Source organism: Leucopleurus acutus (assembly GCF_964270905.1).
Source record: "Leucopleurus acutus genome assembly, chromosome: X".
NCBI lineage: Eukaryota > Metazoa > Chordata > Mammalia > Artiodactyla > Delphinidae > Leucopleurus > Leucopleurus acutus.
In genome coordinates, this window is record NC_139148.1 from 60,724,658 (window position 1) to 60,742,855 (window position 18,198).

The 18,198-nt window shown below is 50.0% G+C and overlaps 1 protein-coding gene and 1 pseudogene across 6 annotated transcripts; both read left to right on the top strand.

Moving 5' to 3' along the window:
- The first annotated feature begins 1,413 nt into the window (after positions 1 to 1,413).
- Positions 1,414 to 8,024, top strand: GJB1 (gap junction protein beta 1). 5 transcript variants are annotated; one of them, XM_082865195.1, is made up of 2 exons: positions 1,414 to 1,494; positions 6,522 to 8,024. In XM_082865195.1, exon 2 carries the CDS (start codon positions 6,538 to 6,540, stop codon positions 7,390 to 7,392), a length of 855 nt encoding a protein of 284 aa, XP_082721321.1. In that variant the 5' UTR covers positions 1,414 to 1,494; positions 6,522 to 6,537; the 3' UTR covers positions 7,393 to 8,024. The 5 variants fall into 5 exon arrangements, with proteins under 5 accessions (XP_082721321.1, XP_082721324.1, XP_082721322.1 ...); XM_082865198.1 differs by lacking the exon at positions 1,414 to 1,494 and adding an exon at positions 3,000 to 3,502; XM_082865196.1 differs by lacking the exon at positions 1,414 to 1,494 and adding an exon at positions 3,546 to 3,801.
- Positions 8,025 to 16,239: 8,215 nt separating this feature from the next.
- Positions 16,240 to 16,572, top strand: LOC309978585 (large ribosomal subunit protein eL33-like; annotated as a pseudogene). Its single transcript has one exon. The product of its transcript is annotated as a large ribosomal subunit protein eL33-like (transcript).
- The last annotated feature ends 1,626 nt before the right edge of the window (positions 16,573 to 18,198 follow it).

Genomic DNA, 18,198 nt, shown 5'->3' on the forward strand with positions numbered 1-18,198 from the left:
GGAATGCTAACCCTACCCTTTACCTTTCCAACTCCCACCCATACTTTACTCTTATTATGTATGTATACACACACACACACACACACACACACACACACACACACTTTATTTATTTATTTATTTTTGGCTGCTTTGGGTCTTTGTTGCTGCCCATGGGCTTTCTTTAGTTGCGGCAAGTGGGGGCTACTCTTCGTTGGGGTGCGAGGGCTTCTCATTGCGGTGGCTTCTCTTGTTGCAGAGCACAGGCTCTAGGCACGTGGGCTTCAGTAGTTGTGGCACGTAGGCTCAGTAGTTGTGGCACACGGGTTTAGTTGCTCTGCGGCATGTGGGATCTTTCCGGACCAGGGTTCGAACCCATGTCCCCTTCATTGGCAGGCAGATTCCCAACCACTGCGCCACCAGGGAAATCCCTCATGGCAACTTTTGAGTCTTGGTCTTGTCTCCTCCGGAAGTTGATAAATTCCTTAAGAACAGTTAGGATGTTTTCCCCTCTCCTGCCATCTGCCCCTGGCATGTAACCAGTACTGGGTACCCAACAGGTGTCCAGTGAAGACTTATCAATTGATGTACCCATATGCCCAGGTATGGCCAAGGGAAGCCAGAGCTCTGGCTCTCTTTCTGGCAGTGAGCTTGGGCTGGGGTGAAGAGAAGGCAGGTGACCAGTTTCTGCTGACTTCACTTATTTCTTCACTGCCCCTCAGGTCACAGAATTAGCAGGATCTTCAGGTAAACCTTCCTTCAAACTGGACTGATCCCTCAGTTAATGGTTGACATTCTCTGTTTACCTTAATGATTGCCAAGATCTGTTGCTGCACACGATACATTTTGTGGTTCAACTGCCTTGGCCCCGAGGGTAGAAGGCAATTCTGAAGAGGTTTTGGGGTTCTGGGATGGGATTGGAAATACTTTGGTCCATCCCTAGCCACTCAGGGCATGGGCAATAAACAGAGGGCCACAGAGCACCCTGGTACTGCCATGTGGGGGAAGCACTGCTGTCTCTCACCTCAGCCTCAAGGGGCCAGTAAGCATTGCCCATGGCTTTTTTTTTTCCTCCCCATAGTCATATCATTTTAAAGACTGGGAGCTGGAAGGGATGGAAGGGATGGCACACATTGGATCTACCTATGGCCAGGGGTGGGGGAAGGCTGAGGGCTGTTAATGAGCCCAGGTCCAGTTCAGCCCCCCAGACTGGGCTAAATATGCATACATGGGCGACGATGATGCCTCTCTTCGTCTGGGACAGGGCAGTAACTTCAGGCTATGTGATTTGTGTCTCCAAAGCCACTAGGAGCTCAGGGGATCAATCTTACTTAATGATTGTGTGTGGGAGGAAGTAGGGCTGGTTAATGTTTGTCTGGTTCCTCTTGGGCTGTGGGCCATATCTGGCTCCAGCCCTGGACTCTTTGTCCCTCCCCTGGACTGGGCTGACAGTACCTAGTGACATAGTGCAGACACGCCTGCAGACATTCCCTGGGAAAGGGCAGCAGCAGCCAGGTGAGGAAGCTGGGGGCTGAGGGAGGTGGGCCCCGGGGGCTGGTGTGGCCCAGGAGGGCAGAAGCGGGGGCTGGGGAGAGGCCCGGGTTTTGCCTTCTCTTGGGCTCAGCATTCAGCCACTTAGATCCCTCCTCTGCTTCCCTCTGAGCTGGGCTGAGGCCCCTCCCGCCAGGCTTGCTTAGTTTCTCTCTGTAACCCCCAACTCATCCTCTTTCTAGGCTCCGTGTTGCTTCTGCTCTCACTCTTTTTTTCCCAGACAAGAATCCCCCTCATCTCCACAGGGTCAAATCCCCAGAAAGACTTGAGGGGCCCCCACCAAGCTCAGGGTGGCCAAGTTTATCTCTTTAAGACATTTCCTGCCACACAGGGTTAGGGTTCGGTGGGGCCTCTGGGCACTGCCAGGTGCTGTCTTCCTTCCCTGATTAGAAGGTAAACCAGGCATGCAACCAACATGGGGGCTGTCAGCGGATGAATACAGTGCACTCAGCAGGCCCAGAGGACCAGCCAACGGGGCCAAGATTTGGGAGCATGTGTTTCCATCTTCTTGAGGGAGACAGGGAGACTCAAGCTGAGCTTGGAGTAACTGATGACTGGGAGATCTAAAAGACGGGTGGCTCCCCCCCCCAGCTGTTTAAAAGTTGTTCCAGCTGTTGGGAATAGTACTTCAGAATGCATGGACTTTTAGAAAATGAGATGGGGAGAGGAGAATAGAGACAAGAGGGGTTTGAATGGAGAGAAGTATACATGAGGATGCAGCAGAGCAATGGGGAAGGGACCCAGGCTTTGGTGAGGGGCCAACATGAATCCTAATCTGAGCTCCAGGACTGGCTTACCAGCTGTGTGATAAGTTACTCAGCTTCTTTGAGCCTCCATCTCCTCCTCTGTGAATTGCAGACAATAACCCACAGCTCACAGGGTTGTAGTGAGGATAAGAGTTAAGGAACAGACCACTTCTAGCACACAGTAGGTATTTCATAAATGGTGGCTGCTATAATAAGCCCAAGTAGAGAGCAACAGGAAGTCAGATAGCTGATGGAGCCGTAAGAGGGCATAGTCTGATTGAGCCGTAAGAGGGCATAGTCCAAACAGTGACGAAGGGAGCTGATATTAGCAGGAGTTCTGTGGAAAGACCATGGCAGAGTGAGAGAAGAAGAAAACTGGAATGAGCTAGATTGGCCCTGACCCAAGCCCGGCCACAGAATACGTATGGCAGCGTAGAGGGAACAGTGCAGCGACTGAGGTGCTGTGGAACCACAGGGGGTAGGCAGGGAAGAGAAGCAGGTGAAGAGGCAGAGGGCTGGAGGAGTTTGGTCTTAGCCACGCCAAACTGATGAAGGCAGCCCAGAATTCAGAAGAAAATCTCAAAGAAAGGTCCCTGTCCTTTCCTGGCCAGAGGCTGCCTGTGAAACAGGGGAGGGAGTGTGGAGTCTGAAGCTGAGTGTAACCTCAGCCAGCCCAGCCGGGCCTCTCTTCCCCAAACCAGAAAGACACAAGGAGTTGGGAAGAGGTGGGAGAGAAAGAGAGAGACAGACTTGATGAAAGTGTGCGTGTGTGCACGCATACCCACGCATGCTGGCACATGTGGAAAGGAGTATACGTTTTTGAGTTATGGGCCTGGTCTCAGAATGCATTGTCCTTTAAGGAAGAGAGGCTGCCAGTGTACAAAGGCTTTAGGGTCAGAGGAGAACAAATTTGAAATTTGACTCTACCATTTAGCAGCAGTGCAGTTGTCATTGAGGTAAGTTATTTAACCTCCCTGAGCCTCGACTGCCTTGTCTGAGAAGTGGGTATAATATTAGTTGGAGGCACTAAGGACGATCTCCTGATTTGGAACTGTGCTCGAGTGCTTGGGCAAACCTGAATATGAGGACAAGGCCAGAGCCTGACATGGTCAGAGAAGTCTTGCCCAATTAAACATGAGAGCAAAACACTCCTGGAGCAATACAGAGCATATCAATACCTGGACTTTAACCCAAAGTCACAAAAACAGTTTGGATTTCAAAATCAGGTAAGTCCCCTGGATGTTTTTGAAATGAAACCCTTGAGGTATTGATGTTGACATAGGGATCAGCTCTCCTTCCAAAGGGAGAGCAAAAATTGAGATCCCAGCGCCTGCACAAGGGTCCTTAGGGGCCCCAAAGGGAGCTCCTGGATATGTCCCAGAGGGCTCAAGAAGATGGGAGGCAGAGAGCTACAAGAACCTAGAAACTCAGGGGTGGCCAGGCTGTCTGTGGGGCACCGCTGAGGGACAGAGAGAAGAGAACACATGAAGTTTGCTTTAGGGCTTGAGGAAGCAGCTGGAGAAAGGTAAGGAAGGGGAAACAGAACAAATCAGGAGGCCCCCGAAAGCCCTGGGAAGGGAGGAGAGGAAAACAACTGTCAGTTATAGGAAAGGGGAGAAGGGCTAGAGGAGAATAAAAGCCAGACCAGTCTTCGATCTCTCTGTTTCTGAAACACACTCATAGAAAGAAAAATGATTTACTGAGGCAGTAAAACCTTATGGGAAAGGGTATGGGCTCTGGAGTCAGCTTGACCTGGCTCAAATCCCAGCTCTGGCACGTACTCACTGCATGACCCTTGTGACACTGGGGTAAGTCCCTTCGCCTTCCTTTGCCTCAGTTTCCTCGTCTGTGACATGAGGATTACAAATAACACCTCCGTCACGGGGTTGTTCTGAGATTCACATGAGATCGTGTGCGTGCAAGGGCCTGGCACATAACAGGGGCTCAGGAAATGGTTATTCTTAATAATGCTCCTCGACCACCTGTTTTTGACTCTAACATGTCTCACTGGATGAAGCGTTTCTTCCCGGGGTACCTCCTGTAGCAGCTCTGCCTTCAGAATCCCAGGCTTGGGAGAAAGGGCATCTGCGTCCCTGCTTTTCCCATACTGGTTTAGACCCACAGCATAAACTGGCTGAGGTTTTTTTGTTAAGCTAAATGAAGGAACCTTGTTCAGGGACGTAATCTATCTCCCATGGGCCGTCCCTTCGTCCCCTAGTTCCTGTCATTCCGTTCCGTTCCCCACAGCTTTTCCAGTTGCTAATACCCTACCCTTTCCCCTACAACAACCACTGCCCCTGCATCCAGGCCTGTGTGTTCTCACAGCCAGTTCCCGGCTTCCAGCATGATCTCCTTGCAACTTAATGGCAGAAGTGGTGGGAGGTAGAAGGAGGCCTTCTTTGCCTGCCTAAGGGACAGAGGGGAATTTCTTCCCTAGAGCAACCGGCAAGCTCAGGAAAGCAGGAGTTACCATGTATGCTTGACTTGGGGGCAGGGCAGCAATGGAACAGTCTGTTCTGTCTCAGAGAGACACTATAGGTCAACAACAGCATTGGGAAGGAAAAAAGAGGTATATTGGGTTTGGCAGATCACTTAGTTCCTCCGAAGCCACATTGTATTCTCTTCCTGATAAGGTTTTTACTTCCCTTGATCACCAACTATGATATTGGAGCTGGGCTAAGCACTTTTGCAGGTTGCTTCTTTGAACCTCACCATAACCCTGGGTATTAGCCCCATATATAGATGAACACGGCAGACTCAGAGGTTCGGTAACTCAGCCCAAAGTCGTAGCCAGTGAAGAACCAGGATTCACACCCAAAGCTAGGTGACTCTTACCTAGTCCGTCTTCTAACTTTCTGTTTGCTTGCTTAACGTTTGCTTTCTCCTCCTGGCTTGTCCTCACCTGGCCACCCTCGATATGGGCTCAAGGAGGGATGGTCAGGGTTTGCTCCATGACACTGGAGTTGGACTGTACGCACCGGTCAGCAGCTTCCTTGTTTCTTGTGCTTTTATGGCTAGCATTAGCCTTTGCTTTTGTTGCTGCTGCTGCTGTTGTTGTTGTCACTAACGGCTAGGCTTCGCTTTTGTGGACACCATCAGCAAAAGCACAAGGATTATACCGTGGAAAGAGCCTAGACTTCTGCTGCGGATACCTTTGTGTTTCATCTTACTTAAACACTTCAGCTGTGTGATCTTGAGTGAGTTACTTAACTTATCTGAGCTTCAGCTTCCTCAGCTGGAAAGACTGGGGTAACAGTCCTTAGACACTTGCTAAATGGGTCAAAAGAAAGAATGTATGGGAAAACGCTTAGCACAGTTCCTGGCTTGATAAATGTGAGCTCCCTTTCCTAAGCTCAAGCTCACCCGTTCCCTGGAGGGGATCTAAGCCTAGGAAAAATCCTGCTGAATCTAAGTTTCTAGTAGAGTCACCGGAGAGGGCCTCAGCCCAGAGCCTCCTGGTTCCCCCGGGTCCCCTCTTACATGCACCTGTCTTTGTTCCATCTTCCCCCCGCCCGCCCCGCTGTGGCCATTCTTCTGGTGGGGCTATGGGGCGGGTGCGGCGATGGACCGGGCGGGCACAGAACAGGTGGGTGCAGGCTGGGTGTCCGGCGCTGGGACACAAGTGCTCTGTGTGTAGGGTGGGCGGAAGTCAGGGCGTTTGATCTGAATTCTAAAGGGCGTTGTTCAGAGCCCCACAAAGGTCCCATTGTGCAGACACTGGGTATAAAGCAGCATATGACTCCCCAGCACCGGGCGGCGATGAATTGGGACGCAGGCGCGGACCCAGGGACCACTCCCCCTGCACAGACATGAGACCATAGGGGACCTGTCTGGGTGGCCTCAGGGATAGGCGCTCCCCAAGGTAATGAGGCTTTGTTGGGTTTGCCCCAGGTCCAGACTTAAGGAGCTGGGGGAGGGGGAGCTAAAGAGGATGGGCCGACAGCAGAACAAGATGGGCCTGGCAACAAAGGGCAGGAGAGGAAAGAATGTTGGATGAAGGCGAAGAAGGGAGATGGGGCTCAGGGAGGTCAAGTCATCAAGTGAATGAGGGAGGAGAAGGAGGAGGAAGAGAAAGAGAAGGAGAGGCTAGCACGGGAGAGGGGGTGGTGAGGAAAGCTATGACTCTCCTTCTTCCTTTCTTGTCACTGGCTCTTGGAAGGGGTAAGGGAGTGTCAGGCAGTGTCATGGTGCCTGGCTTTCGGCCCCAGCTTCCTGACAGCTTGCTCTGTGGCTCATGTTTTGCAGGTGTGAATGAGGCAGGATGAATTGGACGGGTTTGTACACCTTGCTCAGTGGTGTGAACCGGCATTCTACTGCCATTGGCCGAGTGTGGCTCTCGGTCATCTTTATCTTCAGAATCATGGTGCTGGTGGTGGCTGCCGAGAGCGTGTGGGGTGACGAGAAGTCTTCCTTCATCTGTAACACCCTCCAGCCTGGCTGCAACAGCGTCTGCTACGACCACTTTTTCCCCATTTCCCATGTGCGTCTGTGGTCTCTGCAGCTCATCTTGGTTTCCACCCCAGCTCTCCTCGTGGCCATGCACGTGGCTCACCAGCAGCACATAGAAAAGAAAATGCTGCGACTTGAGGGCCACGGGGACCCCCTACACCTGGAGGAGGTGAAGAGGCACAAGGTCCACATCTCAGGGACACTGTGGTGGACCTATGTCATCAGCGTGGTCTTCCGGCTGCTGTTCGAGGCCGCCTTCATGTACGTCTTTTATCTGCTCTACCCTGGCTATGCCATGGTGCGGCTGGTCAAATGTGAGGCCTACCCCTGCCCCAACACAGTGGACTGCTTCGTGTCCCGCCCCACGGAGAAAACCGTCTTCACCGTCTTCATGCTGGCCGCCTCCGGCATCTGTATCATCCTCAACGTGGCCGAGGTGGTGTACCTCATCTTCCGGGCCTGCGCCCGCCGAGCCCAGCGCCGCTCCAATCCGCCCTCCCGCAAGGGCTCCGGGGGCTTCGGCCACCGCCTCTCACCTGAGTACAAGCAGAACGAGATCAACAAGCTGCTCAGCGAGCAGGACGGCTCCCTGAAAGACATACTGCGCCGCAGCCCCGGCACCGGGGCCGGGCTGGCCGAGAAGAGCGACCGCTGCTCAGCCTGCTGATGCCACAGACCAGGCAACCTCCCATCCCGTCCCCCACCCTGCACCGGCCTGCCCCTCCTTCTCCCCTGCCGGTGCACAGGCCTCGGACTGCTAGGGATTGCTCCATCAAAACCTTCCTTCCCTCCCAACTTCCCTTCCTCCCAGGGCCTTCTGCCTCAGGGGCTGAAGGGGTGGGGAGCTGGAGGCCACCCACGCCAGCACTCAAGGCTACTGGGCGTGTGGGCCGCGCTCGTTGCCCGCACCCCTTCCACTTCACTCTCTCTCTCCCTGGGACCACTGGGGACCAGAGGTAGGATGCTCTGACAACATCTCCAATTATGAAACTAATCTTAACCCCGTGCTGTCAGATACCCTATTTCTGGAGTCACATCAGTAGGGAGGGATGTGGGCAAGTGGAGTGGAGGGAGGGTGCTGTGGACGTGTGGGTGGATAAGGGAGGGTAGCAAACACAAGAAAAGGAGGAAGAGTGCTTGCCGGGCCCGAGGAAAAGGAGGACATGTCTGGGGTGGAGGAGGTAGGGGGGGAGAAGCAGGCAGATAAGCTGGAGTGGGGGTTGGTCAGGGCTGCCTTTGCCTCTAGTCCCTAAGGCCTCTCTCTGCCTGAAATGTTACACATTAAACAGGATTTTACAGTAAACGAAGAGGTGGCTTGTGTGTTTGTGAAGTTCTTTCTCCTGCAACCTCTGACCTCCCCCTGGATGAGCTGGCCTTGGCTTTTTGCTGATCAAGAAAGGAATGGGCAAAAGAGTTAGTGACTTGAGTAGCTGAGACTGCCAAGGAGGGATCGCCACCCCCCAGGCCGGGCAAAACCAGGCCCAGGGCCATTCTCTCCTGTTTTTTGTTGTTTTGGTTTGGGGTTCCCCCCTCCCATTTTTTAATAACGGCTTTATTGGGCTTTAATTCACTTACCCCTTCCTCTGATGTGATTTTTTTCATCCATTTTAAGTATACAGTTTATTGAGTTTTGGTAATTGTGGGCAGTTTCATAAACATGACCACGATCTATTATAAAACATCTACATTCCCTCAAAAAGTTTCCTTGGGCCCCTTCCTCTGATTTTAAAAAGATTAAAACGACAACTCCTCCTGGAGAGACAGGAAATGATAGAGAAAGTTCGCAAGTCGGAGAGGGTAGCCGGCATCCCCGTGGCTCCATCCACACGTCCCCTGCACTCCTGGGAGAAATATACCCTGTTCTTCCTCGAAAATCAGCGTTCACTGCTGACTGATGCCCCCAAGCCACCCATTGGATTGCACAGTGACTTTGACCCCTTTCCTCCGACATAGCCCCAGATTCTACCCTCCTCCCCAGTTTCCTTCCCTCAGGAATCAATGCCTCCCACCCGAGAGATGCCTCTAACACAGGTCAAAGATTTCACAGCAGCAGCAGCAGTTTCCTTGCCAGCATCACTCGCCCAAGAAGCAGGTAGCTCCCTCTCCCTCGGTCAGCTGTGGTAGGAAGAGGTCCAGGCTGGCCCTTGATAAAGCTGGGTTCAACTCCTGGTTCTGTCACTTAGTAGCAAGGCATTCCCTTCCCCAAGCTTCAGCTTCCTTGTGAGCAGACAAGGGCTGCCCTAGCACCTCTCTAAGCTCCCGTTAACACTCTGGGTTCCTCGGATTCCCAAAGGACTCCCCCAGTTTCATGAGGGTTCCCCATCACAGAGTCACTGCCCTCACCTATGGCCCCTCGGAGTAAGAGTTTTCCCCACAGTAAGTTTCTCCCCTCAGCTTCCCTACCTCTTAATAGAAAAAATTTGACACTCCCTCTCAGAGAATGCTGACTCCCTGTGGGAAGTATATCAGAAAGGAAGAGAAAATCAGGCATAATCTTAGCAGAATTGTTCTCCAGAAACAGTCTTTTCCCTTCAGACAGAAAGCCTGGAAGGGCTCCTCATTCAAGGAGGTTTCTCCTTTAGAAAAGAAAGGAGAGTAAGTATTCCTTTCCCACACACTCAGCAATCCTGAGAGAGAGCTTCCCCCTCTCATAAAAGAGAGACATTCCTTTCCTGCAAGAAATTTCCTTCCTCCTTAGAAACAGACAGCATACTCTGTCAGAGGAGAGGTCCCCACCCCCTCATGGTAGGGAGATTTCTTTTCTTATTGAAATCCACCCACCCACAACACAACACAACACAACACAACACAAACAACAGCATTTCCTCTCTGTCCAAAAGGCCATGGAGAGAAAGCTTTTCTTTTTAAAAATCCATCCTGGTTCAACAAAGGAACTTCATGCCCTTCTCACATTGAGAAATGTTAAATCCCTCACCTCAGACATCTAGTTTCTCTTCAGAAGAGTCTACGAATCCCCCTTGGAAAGAGGTTCCATCTCCAGATCCAGGCTTTCCTCTCCAGGGGGCAGTGGTGGAACAATAAAGCTACCGGGCTGGGTGTTCCAGCCAAAAGGAGGACTCTCACTCTTGTTTGCTGTGAAGCAGGTGGGAGCAGGCCAAAGGAAGCTTGAGGGGAGCTGGTGTACACAAGATAGCAAGGAGGGTGTGGCGGGCTAACCCCAGGACTGACTTTTGTATTTGTTCTGTCACAATCGTGTAAGGGAGAAACAGGAGGCAAGCGGGGCTTAGTACTTGCCACACAGTAGACACTTGGAAGAGTGACCAGGGTAGTGAAGACGGCGATGGAATTCGGAAACCTGGTGCTCTAGCCCCTTGGACACATCATACTTACCCTTTCTGAGTCTCAGCTTCCTCATCTGCAATATAGGATTGATGATAACCTCTCTACCTCTTTCACAGAGCTTTTGTGAGAATCAAACAAGATGTGTTCAAAAGCCAGTTACACACTGTAAAGTAAGGAATGATAGTATCACAAGCACTGAGGCCACAGCCTTAGGGCATGCTAGAACTCACAAAGAGCCAGAAAGGAGTGAGGCCGGTTCAGCTAGGCTGGAGATAGTGGAAGGAACTTGGCAACAGTAGGGTTGGCTCCCCGAGGGAATGGACAGCAGTCCAAACAGCAGAGTCCAGAAGATGTCGCAAACTTCTCTTGAGCATGATCCATTTAAGGGTCACTATTCAAAGGGTCTGATCTGGAGGTAGAAAAGGGCTGGTAATAGGAGCTTCTTGCACTCTCTCTCATGGCACTGGTGCTTCTAGGGACATTTATGGTCTTTTAAAGGCATCTGTGTGCAGAGATACGAGGAGCTGAGGACAAAGGAACAGAGTCAGCTCCTGGATGAAGGGACTGGCCGAACTAGGAGAGTAGTCAAGGCCCCAGCCAACTGAGTTGGGATTTCAAAGCAGGCTGCAGTCTCCATAGAGAATTGGCATGGCAACCATGAACTGATTCAGATGCCCAATCAGACAGCCTGGGTGCACACAGTGGTGGCTAGAAGGGACTGCTTGCTCCATTTACTGATTCCACAGTACTTAAATGCCAGACCTGACCTGTGGGAGAGAAGGTGCTATAAAAGCCCACCAAGCTGGGCTCTCTTTGATCCCTGGACTAGGCCAGTCTGAACCTGTCAGGTGGGGAAAGGATTGGGGCACTCTAGGGAGGGGGAATAAAGCAGGCAGAAACCACACAGATGTCTGAAAGTGTATGGTATTGTCTTCAGACTTAGACAAATAATCTGCTGCGTGGGATTTGAGGAGGGGAATGGCTAGAGGGGAGGTAGGACAGATAAACTATGACCATCGTATCATGGGCCTTGTACGTCACTATAAGGGGTTAAGACTGTCCTATGGCTGGTGGAAACCATTAAGTGTTTTGAGTAGGGGAGTGCCACCTTCAGATTTGCGGTTGGGGAGCTCACTCTGGCAGCTACAGACAGTGGATTGGGGGTTGGAAAAATGAGAGGCAGAATGACCAGCTATGGAACTGGGGCAATAGCCCAAGTGGGGCCTGTGGGACTCATACAGTGGCAGGAGGAATAAGAGGAGACCAACGTAAGAGACACTTCGGATGTAGAATCGACACCAGGACTTGATGTCTGAGTGTGGGGATATGGAGGAGCCAGAGATAATTTAGCAGTTTCCTTCCCCTTCCTTGACCGGCAGACTCCTAATCATTCAAGGCTCAGCTCAAAGGTCATTTCCTATGTGAAGCCCTCAACTCTCTTCTCCTCGTCCCCTTCCCCCAAGTCCCTCAGGGAGAAGGAGTCCTCCCCCCATTCTGAATCCCCACAGGACGTTGTAGTAGTGCGGTTGATTAGAGTGCTTGTCAAGCTGTGTGGTAATTACTTTCACAACCTTAGCACACAGTAGGTGCTTAGCCTGTTGAATTAAGGGCAGCAGGGAAGAGCATAGAGGCATGTGCAAAGGCTCAGAGTCTTGAAGGAGTAGAGTGTGTTCTAGAGCAAAGAATGCCAGGGATGGGGGGTGGGGGGCATCATAGGAGGTGAGACTGGCAAAGTAGGTTGGGGCCAGGTCATGAAGGGTCTCATAAGCTGTGTGGAGAAACTTACACAGGAATTTGAACTCTCAGCTGTCGCAGGCAGGACCCTTCTTTTTTTAAAAGTTAGGCCCCTACTAGACTTGTAGGCAATTCTGTACCCATCATGGTAGGCAGACTGTGGAGATCTTGAGGAGATCCAAGATCGATGCATTAAGGTTGACGGTGAACTGTGGAAGAAATGGCAGAGCGATCTGACAGTGGACTTCAATGGACTTCAGAGAGAAAGGGTAATTTACTCAGGACGGTGACCGGATGTCTTCCATGTCAACTAAAGCCCCTGTGAAAAGTTGGTACGGCATAGTGACCTTCGCCAAGTCGCTTGGCCACTCTATGCCTAGTTTCCTCTTCTGTAAAATAGAGATAATAATAGTACATATGTCACAGGGCTGTAGTGAGGATCAAATGCATTCATTACATAAAAAGCACTTAGAATAGTGCCTAGTTGATAGTAAGCTCTATACAGGTGTGTATTTCTACTTCCTCTCACCATCTTTGCCACCCTCCAACAATTCACCAGCTCTTTGAAACACTGAACTAAACTCTTTGTCTCACCTAACGGTGCTTTCTTGACTGTCTAGTTGTCAATTGCCGTGTGTGTGCTGAAGTACGCAAGTCAGCATGTTTGCACACACGTAGCGGTACATATGGCCACGTTCAGATATAAGTGGAAGGATGGCTGTCAGGGGGTGGCGGTCTTAATTCTCAATGTAGTTTTAATGAAAAGCATGTGTCTCAATCATAATAAAGTCTGAAACTTTATTCCCAGACTTACAAACAACTTAGGCGGATGAAAGGAAAGGAGGCTCCTTATGGAGCACCCAGTATGGACCAGATTTGGTGCCAAATTAAGCACTTACATACATCATCTCAGTAATGGCAACATAGCTATTACTATACCCATACTTGTAGGTGAGGAAATGGAGGGTCAGAGAGGTTAAGTAATATGTCCAGCTGAAAACTGCAGCGCTAGAATGAACACTTAGGCCTATTCTAATCCAAAATCTGTGCTATCTCCTCTACACCAAAGTAACCACTCTACGCTGCCTCAGGAAGGGTTTCATGATGGAGGGGTGAAGTGGGGGAAGCTCAGTACGATATGAAAATATTAAACTGCTGGAAACCAAGATGTGCTTTGTGGGGGCCCTAAGGTTAAGAGAGAGGAACGGTGAAAGCTGAGGAAGGGGCTGTCCTGTGCTCAGACAGGGAAGGGCAGTCTGGAGGGAGAGGGTGTCTTCTGAGATCTCTGCCTGGAGCAGGATGCAGAAACTGTCCATCCCTGGGAAGCAAGGCAATGTGGGGAGTACAGGCAAGATGGGGCAAGAGAGTTATTCAGAACCCCTACCTTTCAACCCCCTAAATCAAGATAAGCTTTTGAAAATTCCACTATTTCTTTCCCTTAACCTTAGGGATCTCAAACACATGCTTGGTTTTCCAGCAGTTCCCTTGCCCCTTTCTCTTTCCCCTCCGCCTTCCCTTCAAGGTGACAAAGACTTTCATTCCACAATTAGAGATAAAAGTCTTGAAAAGCAGATACTTTGGGGGATTAATGCCAACAAAAAATCATTCATGCTAAAATATAATCAATTCACCAATGAAGAAAGTCTGGTAAGTCAGCCTCCCACATCTTTCTCAAGTCCCTTTCCTCCTCAGCAGTCCCATCGTGCTGCTGCCTTCCTTCAGGCCTTGAAATTATCTCCGGACTGATAATGTGGACAATAAAAACTAATCTTTAGGGGGCTCCCCTAGTGGCCCAGTGGTTAAGAATCCACCTGCAATGCAGGGGACACGGGTTTGAGCCCTGGTCCGGGAAGATCCCACATGCCACGGAGCAACTAAGCCCGTGCACCACAACTACTGAGCCTGCGCTTTACAGCCCATGAGCCACAACTACTGAGCCCGTGTGCCACAACTACTGAAGCCCGCGCGCCTAGAGCCTGTGCTCCGCAACAAGAGAAGCCACCACAATGAGAAGCCCACGCTCCACAATGAAGAGTAGCACCCACTCGCCGCAACTAGAGAAAGCCCGCGGGCAGCAACGAAGACCCAATGCAACCAAAATCAATAAATAAATAAATTAATTAATTAAAAAAAACTAATGTTTATTAAGTGCTTGCTGTGTGCTGGGCACTGTGCTAAACCGTATCTCCCTTAATCCTCACTATTCATGGAGGTAAGCACCATTATTGCCCCAATTTACAGATGAGGAAACAGGCCACGTAGTAACTTGGTCAGACCAAACAGCTAGGAAAGAAAGGGCTGAGCCGGGGATCTGGAACTCACGTCTGCCAGAGGCCATAGGCAAAGCACGTACCCATTTCTGTGCCACTGGCTCCCTATAACAGGCCTCCCAGGTTTCTTCAGCACCCAGTTCTCCTCCACCCACCCAGACATGCTAGAGTTACCTTAAACCATGAAGCCTACCCTGCCAGTTCTTTGTGAAAATCCTTTAATGGCTTTCCACTGTTTTGAGGATAAGGTATGACTGTTTCAGTTTGCCAGGACCGGGGGAGTTCCCGGGTTGCTGGGCTTTCATGGTTAAAACTGGGAAGGTCCTGGGCAAACTGAGATGGTTGGTCACCCTAGCAGGGCGTGGCATTGGATGCCTTTCACAACCCGATCTCTTCTTCCCCAGCAACAGCTCCCACCATTCCTCACCCCTTTTACTGTGCCCTCTCCACGTCCTCTGCAGCCCAACCATCCTTCCCTGAAGACACTCCAAGATCTTTTTTATCTCCATGCCTTTGTGCACACTGTACCTCTATGCTGCCTGATAAACTATCCACTCTTCATGAGAACCCAGCTCCCACAGCACCTCTGTGGTCTTTCTTGATTCCCTGGGACAGAATGAATAACAATTACCTTCTACCTTGACCATTTTATTGACATGTGAGTCTTCCCCAGGGTCACACTAGGGTGAGGCAATCAAGGCACCTGGGGTGCAAAATCTAAAGAGGCATTCACTCTCGGGGTTGCTCAAATGCCAACCCTATACTCGCCTGACCCCAGCAGTGAGTGCCTCCTTAAACTTTGCACCCTAAGTACCTTAATTGCCTCACCTTAGTCCCAGCCTTGGTCCTATCAGACTGGGGAGTCCTCAAGAACAGACTCCAAGTTCTTACTCATCTTCGTATCCCTAGTGATTAGCACAAGGGTGGGCACAGAGCGGAAATCTAGCTGCACAAATGACATCAAACCCTTCTCCGTTCCAGTAGGGGAAGGAGGTAGGAGAGCCAGATGGCTTTGGGCCCTGCTGAGGATGGAAGAAGGTGAAAGCAAATTAACAGACTCCATCCTGGCCTGGGGTATGAGGATAGCTTTTCATCAGGTGCTTTTACCCTTGGCACCTGGCAGATCTGCGGCTCTTCCTACTTCTCTGGTCTCTCCCTCTCAGTTCCTTTCGCTGGTTAACCGGAGATATTCTCCAAGGTACCATTTTTTTTGTCCTTTTCTCTCCTTATTTTCCTCTGAATGATCCTGTCCACTCCCAGAGCTTCAGCTAGGAGCCCTTTATAGATGACTTCTAAATTGACACCTCATGCATTATGCTGAGCGAAACAAGTCGAGATAGAGGAAGACAAATACTGTGTGATATCACTTATATGTGGAATCCAAAAAAAGCTGATCTCATAGAAACAGAGAGTAAAATGGTGGTTTGCAGGGGCCAGGGGGTGGGGGAAATGGGGAGATGTTGGTCAAAGGGTATACACTTCCAGTTCTAATATGAATAAGTTCTGGGGATCTAAGGTACAGCATGGTGACTATAGTTAGCAACACTGTATCATATACTTGAAAGTTGCTATGAGAGATCTTAAAAGTTCTTATCGCAAAAAAGAAACAGTAATTATATGACAGGATGGAGGTGTTGGCTAACACTATGGTGGTAATCATTTTGCAATATATAAGTGCATCAAATCAACACACTGTACACCTCAAACTTATACAATGCTATATGCCAATTACATCTCAATAAAGCTGGAAAAAAACAGACAACTCATCTCTCTTTTAAGCCTCAGACCCACATTTCCAACTGCCTAGTTTATATGGTAATATCTAGCATCAATATTGCTTTCATATCCATTTTCTCATCTGACCCTTGCAACAGTTCTGTGAGAAAGTCAGGGCAGAATATGAATGTATTTTTTAGGGGAGACACAGAAAGGTAGGCTTGCCCAAGTTTTAGTGGCAGAGCTATGATTAAAAACTCAAGTTTGGGTGTTCTTTCTGTTATGCCATGTTGCACAGCCCACCACATGGATGTTTCAATGGAGTCTCAAACCCAACGTGATCAAAACCTCAACTTGTTACCAACCTCCTCCTACCCCTACTCCCCTGAAAAAACAAACAAACCCAAAAAACAAAACAACAAAACCCTGCCTCTGTTTCCCAACTCGGTTAATGGAGGCCTGCTGGGAAAAGGACTTCTAAAACGACAAATATGTCTCGAAGGTTGTGGCCCAAGGCCACTTTTGCTGACTATAAGCGGTGTCTCCAGAACCAGAGGGAGCCTACAGCTCTTCTTAAAATTGAAGGTGTTTATGCTCGAGATGAAACTGAATTCTATCTAGGCAAGAGATGTGCTTAGGTGTACAAAGCAAAGAACAACACAGTAACTCCTGGTGGAAAACCTAACAAAACCAGAGTAATCTGGGGAAAGGTAACTTGCACTCATGGAATCAGTGGCATGGTTCGTGCCAAATTCCGAAGGAACCTTCGTGCTAAGGCCATCGGACACAGAATCCGTGTGACGCCGTACCCTTTGAGGAGTTAAACTTATTGAAAAGTAAATAAAGTGTGGATTTGTTTTCTTGTTTAAAAAAAAAGTATCTAACTTTCCTAATCATCAAGGCTAGAAACCTTGGTTTCATGCTCGATTCCTCCCACTCCTCCATAGCCTGCAGACTTGACCTTCACAATGTCTGAAACTCATTTTGAATTCATCCTCTCTTTTGCTTCTCTATCCCCATCGAGGCTCACAGAATCTCTTAGCCACACTCCTTTCACTGCTGTCCTGCCTTTCAGATCTGCCCCGGCTTTCAGATCTGCCCCACCTCCGATCCTTCATATTGTCCTAGGGATCTCCTCCCTAAAGCAACAGATCTGATCCTGTCCCTCCCGGGTTAGAAAATCGCAGCCCTTGATTGTGCTGGTCCCCCAACCCCTCCTACCTGCACTTGGAGGCCCAGGTCAAATGCCACCTCCCTTCGTGAACTTGCACACAACCCCCCTGTAAACTTGAAATGAGTTCCTTATTCCTCTGCTCTCCCATAGCACTAGGTAGTTATTTCATTCTGCCGGTCTTGCAACTAACTGTGCACCGTTCTGTCTCCCCTCTAGCCCAGGAGCCTGCTGGGGATAGGATCCCGGTCTAGTTAATCTCTGTCTTCTCTGAAACATGGAATCTAGGTCCTTAAACATAGTAGGTCCTTAATAGACAGCTGCTGAATAAATTTTTCCCTTAAGTGTCTGGAAATTTGTTATAACAAGGCCCATACTCCTAGTGGGTCCGTTCAGTGAGCTGGGTAAAAATGATTCTCAACCTGTGGTGGGACACCTCACTTCTTTATACCTTGAGAGATCTGAAGTGGTCCAGCATTGCTCCTCTATATCCCTCACCTCTCCATACACTGCTCTCCCTCCCCCAGTGAAGGCAAAAGACAATTTTAACTCTTTATTTGAAACAAACAATTCCAGAGACAGAAGGTTAGTCGTGACAACAGCTTCTCACTACAACACAAGGGCGGGCATGGCTCACTGAAGGGACAGGCCAGGCGCCTCAGAACAATATATACAATTTAAACAGTGGCTAAACTGGTGACAGTTATAAAAACACAAAAAGGAGGCGGGGGAACAGCAAAGCCAACAGGGAAAGAACTGGGTACCCCCTTTGCCAGGTGCTAAGAGTTTTCTGGAACTACAGAGGCAAGATGGGGAAGAGAGGAGATGGAGGCAGTGGGGGCAGGACCCACGCCCACAGCTCCTCACCTATCCTTTGACTACAGATCCCATCCTGCATGACCCAGGGCCCCCACAGGCTTGGCCTGGCTCTCACGATGGGGGAGGAACAAGAGTGGGGAACCCAGCCCCAACCCAAGTCACAAGGTAGTTTTTGCCTTGGGAACTCTGTCCACTGAACTAAAGGGAGGCAGTTACAGAAGGGGGCTAAGCATGTTGACACCATGGCTCATGCCAACCTAAGATGGCAGAGAGAGACAAACACATAAACCAAGGGGACAGGAGTCTGCTCCCCATACTTAAAGAGTCATTCTCTGCCTTTGAGGGAAAGAAAGCATTTGGAAGATTTTTTTTTATCGCAGCACCAAGGGTTGATGCTTGCAGGGGTGGAGAGGGGGAACAAGGTGGCGAGGAGGTTCCAACCACCAGTTATCTCATGGGA

What these genes read in the sequence shown, in the direction of transcription:
- GJB1 (XM_082865195.1), top strand. Translation starts at nt 6,538, where the DNA reads ATGAATTGGACGGGTTTGTACACCTTGCTCAGTGGTGTGAACCGGCAT.